Raw genomic sequence first — 15,491 nt, 5'->3', positions numbered from 1 at the left:
AGAAATAACCAAGCGACCCGCCAACATGAACGGAGAAGACGGGTACTGACTTCCGACATCTTAGCTGCCAGTAATAACAGTGTTAAGGGACGACAGCTCACATGAAGTAACACATACAGGTGCACAGGAAACCGTAGTGGCCGCAGGTACACAGAGTACTGGCGTGCCTCGGCCGGTACTAGAAAGCAGGAAAACAATGCCACATCACAGCTGCCGCCTGGTTTTCCATTCGCCGATTTCCCCCAATCCCAAGCAGTAATGCGAACACCAATCAAAATGTCTGGTTTCCACCAGTAAGAAATAATTGAAACACCAATAAAGACTTCTGACATCCCTCCCCTTAATTATTAACAGCCTATGAGAATTAGATAATAGCCGTGTCTGCAGGTGTATAAGAAACAGTTTTCTCATTCAGCATTAAACAAAAAAACCCTGAAGGAGGTCACTTGCAACAGGGACTGAAACATAGGTAGTTTTATATATATTGACAATGTGGTCACAAACCCAGAAAAATTTTACTGAATGAAAGTAGAATCTGGATCTTTGCCTTAATTTGTTGAGACTTCATTATGTAGTTTTCTATTTCTTTCACAGTTTAAAAGTTAAAATATATTATTTTAAAATCCTTTCCCACCAGAATTTTTAGTAATTCCTGTCAGAGAGGAATGTCAGAACAGCATTGTAAAATATCATCTTATGTATCTCAATTGTTACTTGCTACTTTCATGTAATGCTGATATTTGTGTTTATTGTGGGCAGTGTGATGATTTGCCACTGTGTTTTGCTACTGTCTTAGAATATTCTTTTCTTTTCTTTTAATAATATATTGAATTGTAGTTTAAAATGTAGTGAGACCATTATTCACTAGTATTACACCTGCTTCTTGTTGGTGATGGTCTTTACATGCACGCCCGTGCACTCGCGCCCCCCCCCCCCCCCCCCCCCCCCCACACACACACACACACACACACACACGTGCATGAAGGGTGAAAGGTGTGGGGGGAAATGGAAATAAAAGAGAGAAGAGGAGGAAGAGAGGATGAAATTGTTAAGTATGTTAGGAGAATGTTAAAATTGGGGGAATAATATTGCCTCCCATTGAAAAATGCGTATGATGAGCCTTCCTAGAATTGGACATTACTAACAAATAAGATAAAAATAATACAGAAAGTAATGTATTTGTTCTGAAACTGTATTCTAATTAACATTTCTTTGAAAGTATGAATGTTAAAGACATGGACAATATACAGTAGGTTTTTAGGGGGAGAGAGTAGGTGAGCAGTTTATGTTGTTTTTGTTAATTTTTATCTTGCTGTTTGGCTGTATGTTTATTCATCACTCAAACTACTGCACAAATTTTAATACACATTTACATAAATACTTTGCAGTGAATTAGTTATTTTTGATTGGAATGTACCAATGATGATCCTAGAAACCCATCACTGACCTTTGACATCCATGTGCCAGGCCTGCTTCACATAAAGTAGAAATATCTATGGAGTGAGCACTTAGATGCACTGAACATAATTTTGTCACCAATGTACATTGGCTCTAACGGTCACCTGACTGTGGTGCAGTGTTAAGTTAAAATACACACAAGCACTCTGCAGAGTTTAAATTTAATTACATCACCAATACAGACGTATATCTCTAAGAAGTACCACAGACTCTGTACATGTGTTTCATATTCATCTTAACAATTTGCATTCTGTATCTGGAATGAACTTGGCTTAAAGAATTGTCATTCCTTTATTGGAAACCAAAGTATTAATTGTAGACAGTTGTTCTCCATGAGATACGTTCAAGTACTAGTTTCCAATTGTTATTACTTTAAAGCACAGCAGTTTGGAGATCTGATAAATCCAAAGGCAATGATTTAGAGCAGGCTATTCCAGTTTGAGTGGCCACCCAAGGGCAGTTGGGTAGGCCAAGGCAAAGGTAGACCAGGGTTAGTCAAGCAACTGATGAGTGGGCATTTAGGCAGCCAAGCCATAGTATATGCTGTCATACTGCCCTGACCAGGAGCCCACTACCAGGATGTCCAAATGACTCATACGAATGTAGAACATGTGCAATAGGGCCAACTGGTGGGTAATGTACCCTATTTGTGCCTGCCTGTGGCCTAGCTGACAGGCACCCATGGCCATGGTTGCACAATTCCCGTGTGCAGTGCTGGAGTAGCTGTTATGTGTTAGTCTTATCTGCAGTTGAAAATTGCTCATAATGTTTGTACATTATGGCCATATAGTCATATAAATTACTCCTGTGATCTTATCTCTTTATTATACTGTGTCTAGATGTTTTTTCGCTCCATAAAGTGTCTCTTACTAGTATGTCAGCCATAATTAGACGTTTTTGTACTTACATATGAAAAGTAACTTTTCCTCCATTGATGTATTTCTATTTGCATCTATAGCAGTAGTAATTACTCACCATTGCTGTTACTAATAAATAAATGTGTAAAAATAGGGCAGATAGGTGTACATAATGTTTCCAGACTTAGCTCAATATGTAAACAAACAACATTATACTTAAGTCATGTGACAATTTTAGTTTTGTGATGGCTGCATGCACATTACTCTATGCTCACTCCATAAATATTCCTTCTCTATGCTACCTCATAAGAATTCCCACATTGGAGCAGTACTGTGGAATACTAGTGATGTGCCCCCAGCTTCGCACAGGTACCGCTAAGAATTTACGGCTAGATGACCTGTCTCGCATAGTACTAATAAATTATATTCACAAGCCTTCCTCATGAATCAGTTTATGTAGTAGTGAAAGTAACATCAAAATCCTTACAATAGTACCTGAGATTAGCCTTCACATACAAACAGAAAACACAACAGCGGACTTTAATTTATAATATGTATAGAAGTCACACAGGCATATTGAATGCAGTTTCCTTAACAGATACACTGCACTTTCCTAACAGATACACTGCACTTTCCCAGACCATCTTCTGCCAAGTTTTGAATTCAATTTCCATGCAACTACTTTCACACATTCATTCCATGTTGTGTCACTTCCTCATATTACCTCCAGGCATATAGCTTATGTGACAGAATTTTACTACAGATCTTCTAACTACATTTAATTGGGTTTTTCATCTTTGTTAAGGACATGATCATGCAGTTATCTACATCCAAAAGAGAACTAGCATTCAGCAAAAAATGTAATGGTAGTATACATATTGATCTGTATTTACACACCGTAGGCATCATCAGCATCGTATTTGAACAATCTGAGTGTACTAGTGTGCCCATTGAATAAATTATTTTTGTAATAAAAGTAGGTCCTCCATCTTCAGTAGATGTTTACAGGAAGCTCTTTCTTTTAAGGCAAATAATTAAGGTAGCAAAAACTCTCCAGACATTCTCAATTGTGAGTCCACTTGCCCCACTCCCAGCCTGCTGGAACATGGTTGAAAAAAAGTGAGTTTATCACAGAAATACTTCCAGCTCACTTTATGAGTGATGTAAAACACACGTAGTGTACTGCCAGTATTGAAGAAAAGTGTCTAGTTGAAATCGGGCAAATATATGGATTCCTTCATTGTAGTCATTGCTGGATTATTTTGCAAACCGTATAGCAAGTATAGTCATGCTGTGTCCTAAAAACACAAACCTGTGATCTTATCTACTGCATTTCAGTTTTTTTGTTTGAAATGTTCAGTGAAATTCACATTGAAATCGGTATTAAATATGGCTTATGTGTTTTTGTTATCCTGAAAAATGAGCCATTCAAATTAAAGAACACTTTCAGTAACTTCACAATCCAGCAAACAGTCCTGTAAATGAGTTCTAAAAGGGTGGAAAATGAGCCAAGCAACATTTTTACCTTTTGGGACTGAAGCTTTTAACAGTGTGGTAAAACTGTCTACATCTAAATATTCACTGGAATATATTGATATTTCACCATTTCTGGGTAAAGCATATGGAGGGTGTGACTGAGTGCAGATTTGTGTGATACTTCTGTTTAGTTGTTAGTGTTTCATAGTGCTTAATTAATCTGCACAATTTATTTAGAAAGTATTTCTATTTATTTTTGTGTAATTAGTAGATTTGCAGCTCCAGTTGTCACAAAGGTACATTCTTAGCTCATGTGTATTCATCATTATTCTCACTGTTCATCATATCATTTTCATCTCCATCCGACATTGTTGTACTTCTTTCATCCCCTATAGCAACACAGTTTTCAGAGGCAGACTTGGCCCGTAGCTTGCTGTTTACCATCAGTAATGACATCGGCCAGATTGCTTGCCTCTACGCTTTGATGCATGGCCTTAATAAGGTGAGTGGGCAGTTCATTGTCATTAAACATTGCTTCGTGCTTTCACACTCTTTTTACTGATTCTTTTTCTTTTTCAGTTCCTCTTTTGTAGCAGGGCTGATGTGATTGCACAGAGTTGTATATAAACAGTATGCTTTGTGTTGTCTGTTTTGTTCATTCTTACTGGTTGCTTATTTTTATCTGTGTACTAACTGAAATTTCTAGGTAACGTGCAGTTCTTTAAGACTAAAAGTCCCATGTGATGATGCATGTTGTGGTTAATTTTGGAATCGTGTATATTTGGTCTTAGTTTTCTTTAGATAGTATTTAGTTCTCACATGGAGAGAGCCAGTCACAGTTGAAGTTTATTGGTTGGAAATTCATTTAATTTTTCACAATAGCAATGCACCAGAGGCTTAACACAAATTTTAATTAAGAGAATCAAAACACTTTGCCTTCTGAAATATGTGAGTAGTTGCTGGGAATTCTGAATTCATCATTCCATCATTTCCAAAATTATTGCATTCAGGTAAGACAAAAGATATAGGGATATCTACATTATTCACCATACTGCATAACATTTCTCCTATTATTTTACTTACTGGAAAATGACAAAAACTAAAAAAAAAAAAACTAGCAAAACAAAATACTTGTGCCATTGAGAAGTAAAGTAATACTATGTTTGTAGCTTGCTGTAAGCTGTGCACATCTTGTTGGTGCTAAATGGGGAGTAGCTTGGAGAGATCATTTTTAAGTAGGTGATTTTGGATTTGGTGAACCTGAAGTGCCTTGATTATGGGCTCGTCAGCACTGCCAGTTCTCCGTAAATGTAACCTGTGAGCAAACTTCAGCAACAGCAGTTGAATGTGATGCTGGAATATAGTGTGTCACAGAGAGCAAATATCTACATAATGATGGTACCTATTTATATAAAAAGAAAACCTAAATGTCAGGCTGTGCTGTGTTCTGATGGGTTTAGTGGTTGTTGTTCTATAACATTTGTTAGTGGAGTAAGACACTTTTTAGGGGGCAGTCTCTCGGCTACATGCCACGCAATTTTTTATAATGCATGCTCAGATATGGAGAGCTTTGCTTGAATGGCCTTGCCTGCCCCTAGCTGCCTGTGGGAACTCTGCAATTAACCTCCCAATGTTCCCACTGATTGGAGAGAACTGTTGTGTGTTAACATGCATCCAGTGAAGAGAGTTCTGGAATAGAGTCTTGATCAGCTCTCAATTAAAATGTAAGCAAAAATAGTAACAATTACAAGTTATGTCAGTATCAGCGTGTTGATATTGGGCAAGAAGAAAATAGTTTTGGATAAGAAAACTTTTTTACATTCTGAAAGAGTTAGAAGAGGCAGCAAGTACTCATAAAATTGTGACAAGCATATGTAATGACTGAGCAAGCTGGCGCAGTGGTTAGCACACTGGACTCACATTCGGGAGAACAACAGTTGAAACTCACACCCAGCCATCCTGATTTAGGTTTTCTGTGATTTCCCTAAATCAGTTCAGGCAAATGCCAGAGTGGTTTCTTTGAAATGACCAACTTCCTTCCCCATCATTTCCTAATCCGATGTGACCAGTGACCTCACTGTTTGGCCTCCTCCCCCAAATTGACCAACCAACCAACCATATCTAAAGGCATCCTTCTGACTGAGACTGCTGCAGCTCAACAGGCAAAAAATTTGCTAAGAACCAAAATATTGGTGACTATCCCTAGTTGCTAGCAACTACACTCAGAAAGAGAGAATGTGTCAAAGAAAGTCCTCACCTATAAACAGTCTCTATTCTACAGTGAAATATGGAGAACCTTAAATTTGTCATACTAGGAATACAAAATGCATGCCTTTGGAAAACAAGCTTAAACAAACTCCAAAGATTGTGGTGCTCATGTGCTAAGATGACACACTGCTTACAGGAAAGATGACATTGGTGGTAAGAGAGCAAAAGGCACCACAAGTGAAAGATTTCCATTCACCACTGTTCATGTTCTGCAGTTTTAGCATGTGGTTCTTCTTGGTTTTGATAAAGCAAAATGATCTCTCGTGCATAGCTGACCATTGACCATTGGTGTATAGTGATTCATTATGTCCATTGATGTTCTAAAACACATTATTCTACAGTATTAGAGTAATTCTGAGAGCCCTACACTGTGCATGTATGTTTGGTCTTGACTATTTGTATATCATACCCCACTGTAAACATTTCGAGTTTATATATCAATGCATGGACAATTGCTCAAATAGAAAAATTAATTACCATTTTCTGAAGGTGCAACAATGGAACTGATCTACCAACCTTGCAATTTTAGGCAGTTTCATATTGTACTGTTTATCTTTAGGAAAAGAAAATGTTCAGCTGTAACTTCATTGTATAAATGGAATATTCAGTTCAAAAAATAATTAAAATTATAAAGAAGGTCAGAAAGGCTTACTTCTTTAAGAGGCACAACACCCAGTACTTCCTATTGGAACATAGCAGACATTAGTCTCCACCTTGCTTAGTCTTCCTAACCTATGCAAATACTTCTTAAGCCGTATGAAATCCTCGTACCACCATTCCAACACCTCGGGCCTCACTTGCAACCTTTCTCACTGCAAATACTGTCCCAGGCAATTGCTACTACTTATTCCAGCCATGGAAAATTACAGAACATTAATAGCAGGGGAAAATATGTAATTACCTGTGTTATTTGCCAGCTGACACATTCACTGCAAAGATTTCTACCTAGAAATGAAGAATGTTGAACTGGCTGACTGCATGAAAGGACACAGAAGAACCATGCACCATAGTTATATCCAGTTGAACATAACGCAGTATAGTTTGATTACAATGTCCTTAATGTGGGCTCCCTAATTCCTGATCTGCTGAAACCAATAGAAGCTAGTTGACATCAGTACAAAAGTGTTTGGTGTCTGGCCACCGCTGACATTGACGGTTTAAAAATGCAGTACCTGTGTATTCTCTAACTATTCAAAGTGACTGTTATGCTATGCCATTCTGAACCAGCAACCACATGTGTAGTGCCAGTAGTGTGTGATGGAAGCACAGCTTGTTTCTCTCGCACTATCCCTCTCCTTGTGGCAGTCCATGTTCTTGGGCTTCAGTAAGTGGCGCTTGCTTCCTTTCATTGCCCATACCCCACTGAAAATTCAGTCAAGACATTGTGAGCAAACTATACTTGGAACATTTTGGATACTCCCACTCAGTACTAGTTACTCTGGCACCCTCCTGTCTTCTGTCTAATATATTTCAGACCTGCCGCCCCCCCCCCCCCTTCCCTGCCCCTATTGCAGTTTCTTACATGGTAGTTAAAATTTATTTACTTGTCTTCATTTCCCTTATTTCCTTTCTTTCTCTGACCCTCCCTCCCTCTCCCCCTTTCTCTTTTTCTCTCTTTGATTGTATTATTCTTTCCGCTTTTAATTTCCCCTTTCAGTTCATCTTTACTTCTCGCTCTGCCCCTTCTATCATATCCAATCCCCTACTCTTTGTTCTGCTGTTTCCTTGATCTTTGCATTTCCTCTTCATAAACCGAGCAAGGTGGCACAGTGTTTAACACACTGGACACGCATTTGGGAAGACGGCCATTCTGATTTAGATTTTCTGTGATTTTGCTAAATCACTTCAGGTAAATTCCAGGATGGTTCCTTTGAAAGGGCACAGCCGACTTCCTTCCCCATCCTTCCCTAATCTGATGGGACAGACGATCTCGCTGTTGGGCCACTCCCCCTAAATCAACCAACCAAGCAACCTCTTCATAACAAATCCCTTCTTTTTTCAACCTTCCCCAGTCAATCCCTCTCTCTCCTCCTCTAAGAAGAGACAATTAGTTCTAGAAACTAGAAGAATGATTTCCATTTTTTGTGTTCCTGTTAATAGTATGGGGCATTGCACCTCTTAAGATAATTAGTGGTCAGATTTTATATTTCTTTGTAATTGTAACAAGAACAAAGTCAAGTGCATTTGGCAATATTTGAAATGAAATATTGTCCTGGAAAATTATTTCTTTTTTTTTCTCAAAGAAGAAGGAATCATTAATGCTATATCAGTTTTAAATTCGTAATGTGATGCACCGAAAGGTTTATATTGAGAATAAACTCAGGAATTTTTATTATTCTGTTATTTCAAGTGACAGCTTTAATTTTCATTTCTAATTATATCTTCAGTGTGGCTGTAGTTTCTTTGGTTATCTGAGCAACAACCCACATATTGATATGTTGGTAAACTGAAGAGCAAGCGAGCGAGTCCCCACTCTGCCTACCCAGCTACGTCAGAAGGCGCTTCTACAGGCTGTTTCACAATGTAGTACCGGCCCTGCCGCAGGGCGCGCCTTAAATCTGTGGCGATGCCGTGACCAGATATGTCGCGGTGGCATTTATTTTTAGATAAATGCGTTAAGCTCATAAGGAATACAAAAGACAATAGCTTCTTCTGAAACACAACATTATAGAGTAAAAAATATTAACATAAAAACAGAAGTCTGGATTCTAACTGCAAACATAGGATCGAATGCCTGTTCATGTGAAAGTGTGTTCCTGTACTGCTATCCCATAAAGTGCAATCAATCTAAGATTTAAGGCTTGATCTTACTTTGTGTTTCTAGTAAAAGGTAGAAGTTTTCTTTGAAGGGCTGCATTGAACGTAACAATTCTTGCAACATGAAGAGTGTTTAAAAAGTAAAGATAAATTTATAATTTCGCGTGTTGTATTAGTCTGATTCGCACTACTTTTTTGTCACTGTCTTCGAAAACATGTCTGAAAAGTATCTGTATAATGTTATGCGTATTGGGTATTTGATCTATTGTCAGCTCTCAAAAAGGTTACATATGTTTCGGTTGTATCAATGATTATCTGTTTTGTATGCAAATTGATTAAAGAATCTTTGTTACTCATTGTTACAAGAATGGAATAAAGTGTATCAAATTTTTAGGAATGTTGCTTTTGGTGAGTCTGCTGTGGGTATACAAGTGGTATAAAAATTTCAAAGCTGGCCTTAAAGCATGGTGGTTTTACAAACATGGATGAGATTAAAAATATATAGTTGAGAGAGCTATCAACTATCTTGAAGAGAGAGTTCAGAAAGTGTTTCGGGAATTGGAAAAAGCACGGGCATAAATGTATAGTATGTAATGGGGAATATTTTGAAGAGACTAACATTACTGTAGATTAACAAATAAGTTCTCACCAAAAAATAAAAATTAATATGTGAACGCACCTCGTACATCAAACTTTTTACACAGAAGTCCATATTAGTGTACATGTTTCGAAGGAAATTTCACCAGTGTTTAGCATACTTATTGCATATATGTTTTAAGCAATATGTCTTAGAATCAGGTGAATAGTAACTGAGATATAGTGACAGAATACATTCAAAGGTAGCTGTTCCAATAGCATCAAAGATTTTACGTGATTGAATTACATTCCATTAGCGAAAATGTCTTCAATAATCCCATCCTTAACCCAGTACTCACGTTCAATTTTCTCTACATAGAGGCAGTATGCACTCCAGTCATCTTGAGTTATTGTTTCAAAACCTGTAACAATTGAGACAAGTGTTTAGTTTGGGAAAAAAACTGAAACTAAAAAAATTGCTAGATCTTCTTCCACCAACTGCAGTAACTTCGTCGTGCAAATATGAGTTTTGCCCACGCCAGTTCAGTAGGATTTAAGTCAAAGTTGTATGGTGGAAGTCACAGTGTGCCCATGAGCTTCAGGTATTTTATTAATTTTAAATACTTTGTCTTCCGGCTTATGTTGTTTAATTAAATCAAATAATTTTGTTTTTATCGTTGACAAATCAGCTTCAACCTTATTTTTTAATAACCAGGCAATCATTTCTCTTTTATTCAAGGACCTAGTTGGAGCTTTGCTATGCTCCTTCGTGTGATACGAAGCATTATGCGTAACAATAACACAATTTGGTGGTAGATTCGGAATTACTTTAGTCAATATCTAATTTCAAAAATTTTTGTGGTTCATTTGCCCATGGTAGTCCTCTGTGGCACATCCCACTTTATAAATTAACTGCACTCTTTTAATCTAATGCTGACAGCAATAATCCTACTGCTTCCACTAACATTGTCCATAATGGCATCAACACCAGGACCCTGCCAAAATTTTTTATAAGTAATGTTGTTATCCACCCAAGCCTCAGCATTATAAAAGAAATTTCTGCCTACCTCCCTTAATATCCTCACTTGGATCAGGTACTTACATCACCAGTCAATTATATCCGTTCTCTCTGTTGAACCATTCACTGACTTTCAGATATTTCCAGATAAATCTCATTTCACACAGTATCTTGTGTAAAACATCTTTCTGCCAAAGAAAAATGGATTTTTTGTTTTACGGCAGTAAGTAATTTCCATAATGTCAGCACTATTTTTTTATTTATGTAAAAGTCCTCCATCATTTGTCGAATGAGCGATTTTGTGAAACTGTTTATAATGAAAAGGTTTCTTGCCAAAATTATTACTTTTCCTTCATGACAATTCCAGTGAACCATGTGGTTTATTTTCACATTCCTTCCCTATGCGTAATATTGTGTTGAGGCTGACATTTGCATAAATTGGAGCCCTTTGATTGGAACTGGTAATATTAGCCAACAGTCCTTTTTGTGTCACCTCTTTAACACAAACACTGTAATAACATTAGAGGTGATTGAATGCTCGTTACTCCGCAAATACCTTCTCTTCTTCGTATTCTGCCAATTTTCTTAGAATGTATGGAAATTATCCATCACTTCCAGATACCAAAGTCTGTCAGCAAGTATATAAAGTTAACAAACTGCCTATTGGCTTCTGTCTCGGGTTCTTTGGCTGACGTTCATCTAATGATTTTACTGACATTTCGCCAGCACGAGTGGCTGATATTGTCAAATCTTCACCCTCCATTGCCGGTGGTGAACTGGAGCCAAGCTCGCAGCTGCAAACTATAGGTATCTGGCGTGCCAATGTCCGAGGGCTTCTCCTCGGTCATTTCCGGTGCGGTTCTCCTCTTGCTACCTGCAACGGTAGTTTGCTGCAGTATGGAAAGCCAGGATCCATTTACCTTAAGGCTTTCCTCTTTATTGTTGAAACTGTTCGCGTGTTTTTGTATTTCTACAGCTTCTCTGAGCAACAGCGTGTGATAGTGCTTCTCTACAGCCAGAACTTCCGTGTTGGCAAATTTTATTACGTGGTCAGTCTCACTCAGTGTGTGCTCTGCTACGGCTGATTTCTCCACCTGCCCCAACCTGCAATGTCGCTTATGTTTTTGATCCTGGTGTTTGATCTTCCAGTCATTCCAACATAAACTTTTCCGCATGTGCATGGTATACGGTTTATTCCTGACATTCCAAGTGGGTCCCTTTTCTCCTTTGCCAATCTAAGGCACTCTTTGATCTTCCTTGTCGGTTTGCAAATCGTCTTTATGCCGTGTTTGCGCAATATACGGCCGATTCTGTCAGTCACTCAGGGAATGTATGGCAGAAAGGCCGTACCCGACATTTGTTTTTCTGATTCCTTACTTCGCCGAGTGTTTGGCTCCGATACACTTCTAATATAACTTGTGGAATACACATTGCTCCTCAGAACACTTTCCAGGTGTTGCATTTCGCGTCTGAGGTGCTGCATCTCATATATTCATCCTGCTCGCATTACGAGCATATTAATCATGCCTCTTTTCTGGCTCGGGTGGTGGTTTGATAGTTTGGGCAGGTATTGGTCTGCGTGTGTCGGTTTTCGATACACGCTGTGTCCCAGGTTTTCAGCATCCCTTGTGATCAGCACATCTAGAAATGGAGTTTTTTGTTCCTTTTCTACTTCCATGGTAAATTTTATGTTGGCATGGAGGCTGTCCAAGTGTCTTAGGAAGTCACCGAGCTGTTGCTCACCATGGCTCCACACAACAGAAGTATCATCGACGTACCTGTACCACACCTTAGGTTTGCAGGTCGCCAAGTCCAGTGCCTGTGCTTCGAATTGCAAAGTAAGGAATCAGAAGAAAAAAAAAATGTCGGGTGCAGCCTTTCTGTTGTACATTTCCTGAGTGATGGACAGAATTGGCCTTATATTGCACAAACACAACGTATAGACAATTTTCAAACTGACAAGGAAGATCAAAGAGTGCCTTAGATTGGCAAAGGAGAAAAGGGACCCACTTGCAATGGCGGGAATTTATGGTATACCATGCACATGCTGAAAAGTTTATGTCGGAATGACTGGAAGATCAATCAACACCAGGATCAAAGAACATAAGCGACATTGCACATTGGGGCAGGTGGAGAAATCGGCCGTGGCAGAACACACACTGAGTGAGACTGACCAAGTAATAAAATTTGACGATGCGGAAGTTCTGGCTGTAGAGCAGCACTATCACACGCGGTTGTTCAGAGATGCTGTAGAAATACAAAAACACAGAACAGTTTCAACAAGAAAGAGGAAAGCTTAAGGTAAATGGATCGTGGCTTCCCATGCTGCAGTGAACGACCGTCGCAGGTAGCAAGAGGAGAACTGCATCGGAAATGACCGAGGAGAGGCCGTCGGACGTTGGCGCACCAGGTACATATAGTCTGCAGCTGCGAGCTCGGCTCCAGTTCACCGCCGTCAATGGAGGGTGAAGCTGTGACAATGCCAGCCACTCGTGCTGGCGAAACGTCAGTAAAATCATTAGATGAACATCGGCCGAAGAACCCGAGACATAAGCCAATAGGCAGTTTGTCAACAAGTGGCCACGAAAGCCTTAACAATTTTGTATATAAAGTTAACTGAGTGACGCTGGCAACTAAGATCCCACAAATAGAAATGAGGTATATCACTGCAAGCTGATCTACACTGCTAGACAGGTAAAGGGCAACTGATTTTGGGTGTTCCTGTAGGCCATTTGCAGGGTTCTTCCAGGGAAGTCCACTTCCCCCAACAAAAGCACTGCTCGCTCTTGAGTTTACAGACAGACTACACATGTTCTTGTTTTGCACTAAATTATATATCAGAAACAAATGTTTGAAATCTACTACAGTATTACAGAGTTAATACAGGCATTTAATTCTGGTGCACCCTCTGTTTCGCAATGAGAATATGTGTGAATGAAGCATACATCACTGCTCTATTTTTGATAACTTTAAATTGAAAATGTTTGCATTTGTCCATTGAAGTTGAGCTCATGGGTGCCCCTGCCATACTAACATCGTCATTTTGTGTATTTCTGTTGTGAGTTTTCATTTGTGTTTTGCAGTGTGTAACTATTAGGCTGCTCACCAATACACCAAAAACTAGCTAGTGTTCAATATGTGCATACAATAGTAGTAATCTTGCTAATTGGAAAGTTTTCTGGACAAGATGCATGATTAATAAAAGTTATTAAGTGCTTCACTCTGCATATCACTTTGAAAACTTTATTTTAATTTTATTACAGGTGTATTTTGGAGGGTATTTTCTCCGAAACCATCCATTGAGTATGCATACAGTATCATATTCAATTAATTATTGGAGTAAGGGAAAAGTTCAGGCACTCTTTCTTCGCCATGAAGGTTACCTTGGAGCCATTGGTGCATTTCTCAAAGGAGCAGAAGAATATGGTAAATTGTTCAGGCAAAAGAAACACTTGAAAATCCATAAATATTGTAATTATTATCTGATAAAATATATTCAGCATTTATAATACTTTGGTTATATTAATGTTCTTGGGAACTGTATGAAAACTAATTTTTTGTGCAATGTTCCTTACCAAAGTTGATCTAACGGCTGTACAAATTCTTCTTCCATAAGGAAATGGTGAACACAAATTTATTGGATAAAGTTATCATAATTATTCCAGTTTCGGAAACTGACATACAGTTGGGAGAACAGTGTGCTGACCACATGCCTCTCCATATCCGCATCCAGTGACTTCTGTGGACTGAGGATGACACAGCGGCCAGTCGGTACCGTTGAGCCTTCGTGGCCTGTTTGGGAGGAGTTTAGTTTAGTTCTATTGTAATTGTTAAACTTGGTATTTTAAGGACATGGAATCCATGAACCTTCATCCCCTAGTCTGAATACATTTGACATTTTCATCTTCTGTACCACAGAGAGGCTGAACTTTCTTGAAACTCTAATTTCATTTCCATGGACAAAATCCATGTGGTCCTTCTAGAAACCTTGCTTGTCACAGTTCTATCTGATGATGTGATGCCCACCTGCGTACTTTGTAATATGTCAAACCGACAAACAGTAGTACACACAGCGTGACTATCACCATTCATACCCTGTGCAACACACATTCATATACTACCGTGACAACAGTGTATTAGAGGCAAATGAAAGCAAATGGTTCTCAACCAAAAAATCAAATGTAGTGTGAAAATAACTGACTGTGAAAATGAGGATTTATGTTTTCAAAAAGTTTTTGTCTGCGACATAATCTCCTTTAACATTAATATACTTCAACCAGTGGTGTTCCAGTGACATGATTCTGTCTCTCTAGCGTTTCTTTGTAAGTGCTGTAAAATATTCATCTACAACTGAAATCCTTCTTGATTGAATGAAAAATGACTATCAGCAAGGAAGGCTCTGGCTTGTGAGAATAAATGGAAGTCTCTGAGAGCCAAGTCTGGGGAACAAGGTGAATGGTCCAATACTTCATAGCACAGACCCTTCAGTTTTCCCTCTGCCAAGGTACTCTTGTTGAAAGGTGACTTTTTTCCCCATCAGAAAACCAGCTGTATTTAACTTTCTTGCTGATGACATTGTTTTCACCATCTTTGGAGCTGAAGAACCAACTTATGTGCAGTGTTTCAATTGTTATTTTGATTTGTGTGTGTAGTGTTGAAAATTTGATTCATCAGTTATCATTTGCTGACAAATAAACTCACTTTTCTTTATTTCAAAATGTGCCGAACAGTATTCAGAAATTGTCAATCAAATTTATTTTTGATCTACTGTGGACAAGTGCAGCACCCATCTTGTACAAAGCTTTCTCAGATCTTCATGCAAAATTTAGCCAACATGTTCCGTTGAAATCACTACAGTCTAGGCACTTTCACATGCTGATCTTCAAAGACAATATTACCTACTTTTTCAATGATTTCTGGTGTGCTAGCCCTTTTTGGACATTCCGTACCTGGATAATCTTGAAGACTTTCACTGCACACTTAAATTTGACAGCCCATTTCTTCATTGTGCAAAATTAAGGAGAAGGATCACCAAAGATGGCGGCGATTGAGAAGTTTAGTGAATTTGTGCCTCCAGTTAT

At 38.6% G+C, this 15,491-nt stretch overlaps 1 protein-coding gene across 2 annotated transcripts in view; it reads left to right on the top strand.

The window, feature by feature from the left end:
* Positions 1-15,491, top strand: part of LOC124596521 (4'-phosphopantetheine phosphatase) — a 167,045-nt gene that overhangs the window by 47,902 nt on the left and 103,652 nt on the right. Inside the window, exons 7-8 of one of the 2 annotated variants that reach the window (XM_047135688.1) lie at positions 4,202-4,293; positions 13,674-13,836. In XM_047135688.1, coding sequence (XP_046991644.1) covers positions 4,202-4,293; positions 13,674-13,836 — 255 coding nt within the window. Of the gene's footprint in view, positions 1-4,186; positions 4,294-13,673; positions 13,837-15,491 lie in introns of both variants that reach the window. The other variant, XM_047135687.1, reaches the window with a different exon arrangement.

This window comes from Schistocerca americana, chromosome 2, assembly GCF_021461395.2.
Source record: "Schistocerca americana isolate TAMUIC-IGC-003095 chromosome 2, iqSchAmer2.1, whole genome shotgun sequence".
Classification (NCBI taxonomy): Eukaryota; Metazoa; Arthropoda; class Insecta; order Orthoptera; family Acrididae; genus Schistocerca; species Schistocerca americana.
The sequence above is the reverse complement of the archived record's forward strand: the minus strand, read 5'-3'. Positions and strand labels throughout refer to the sequence as shown.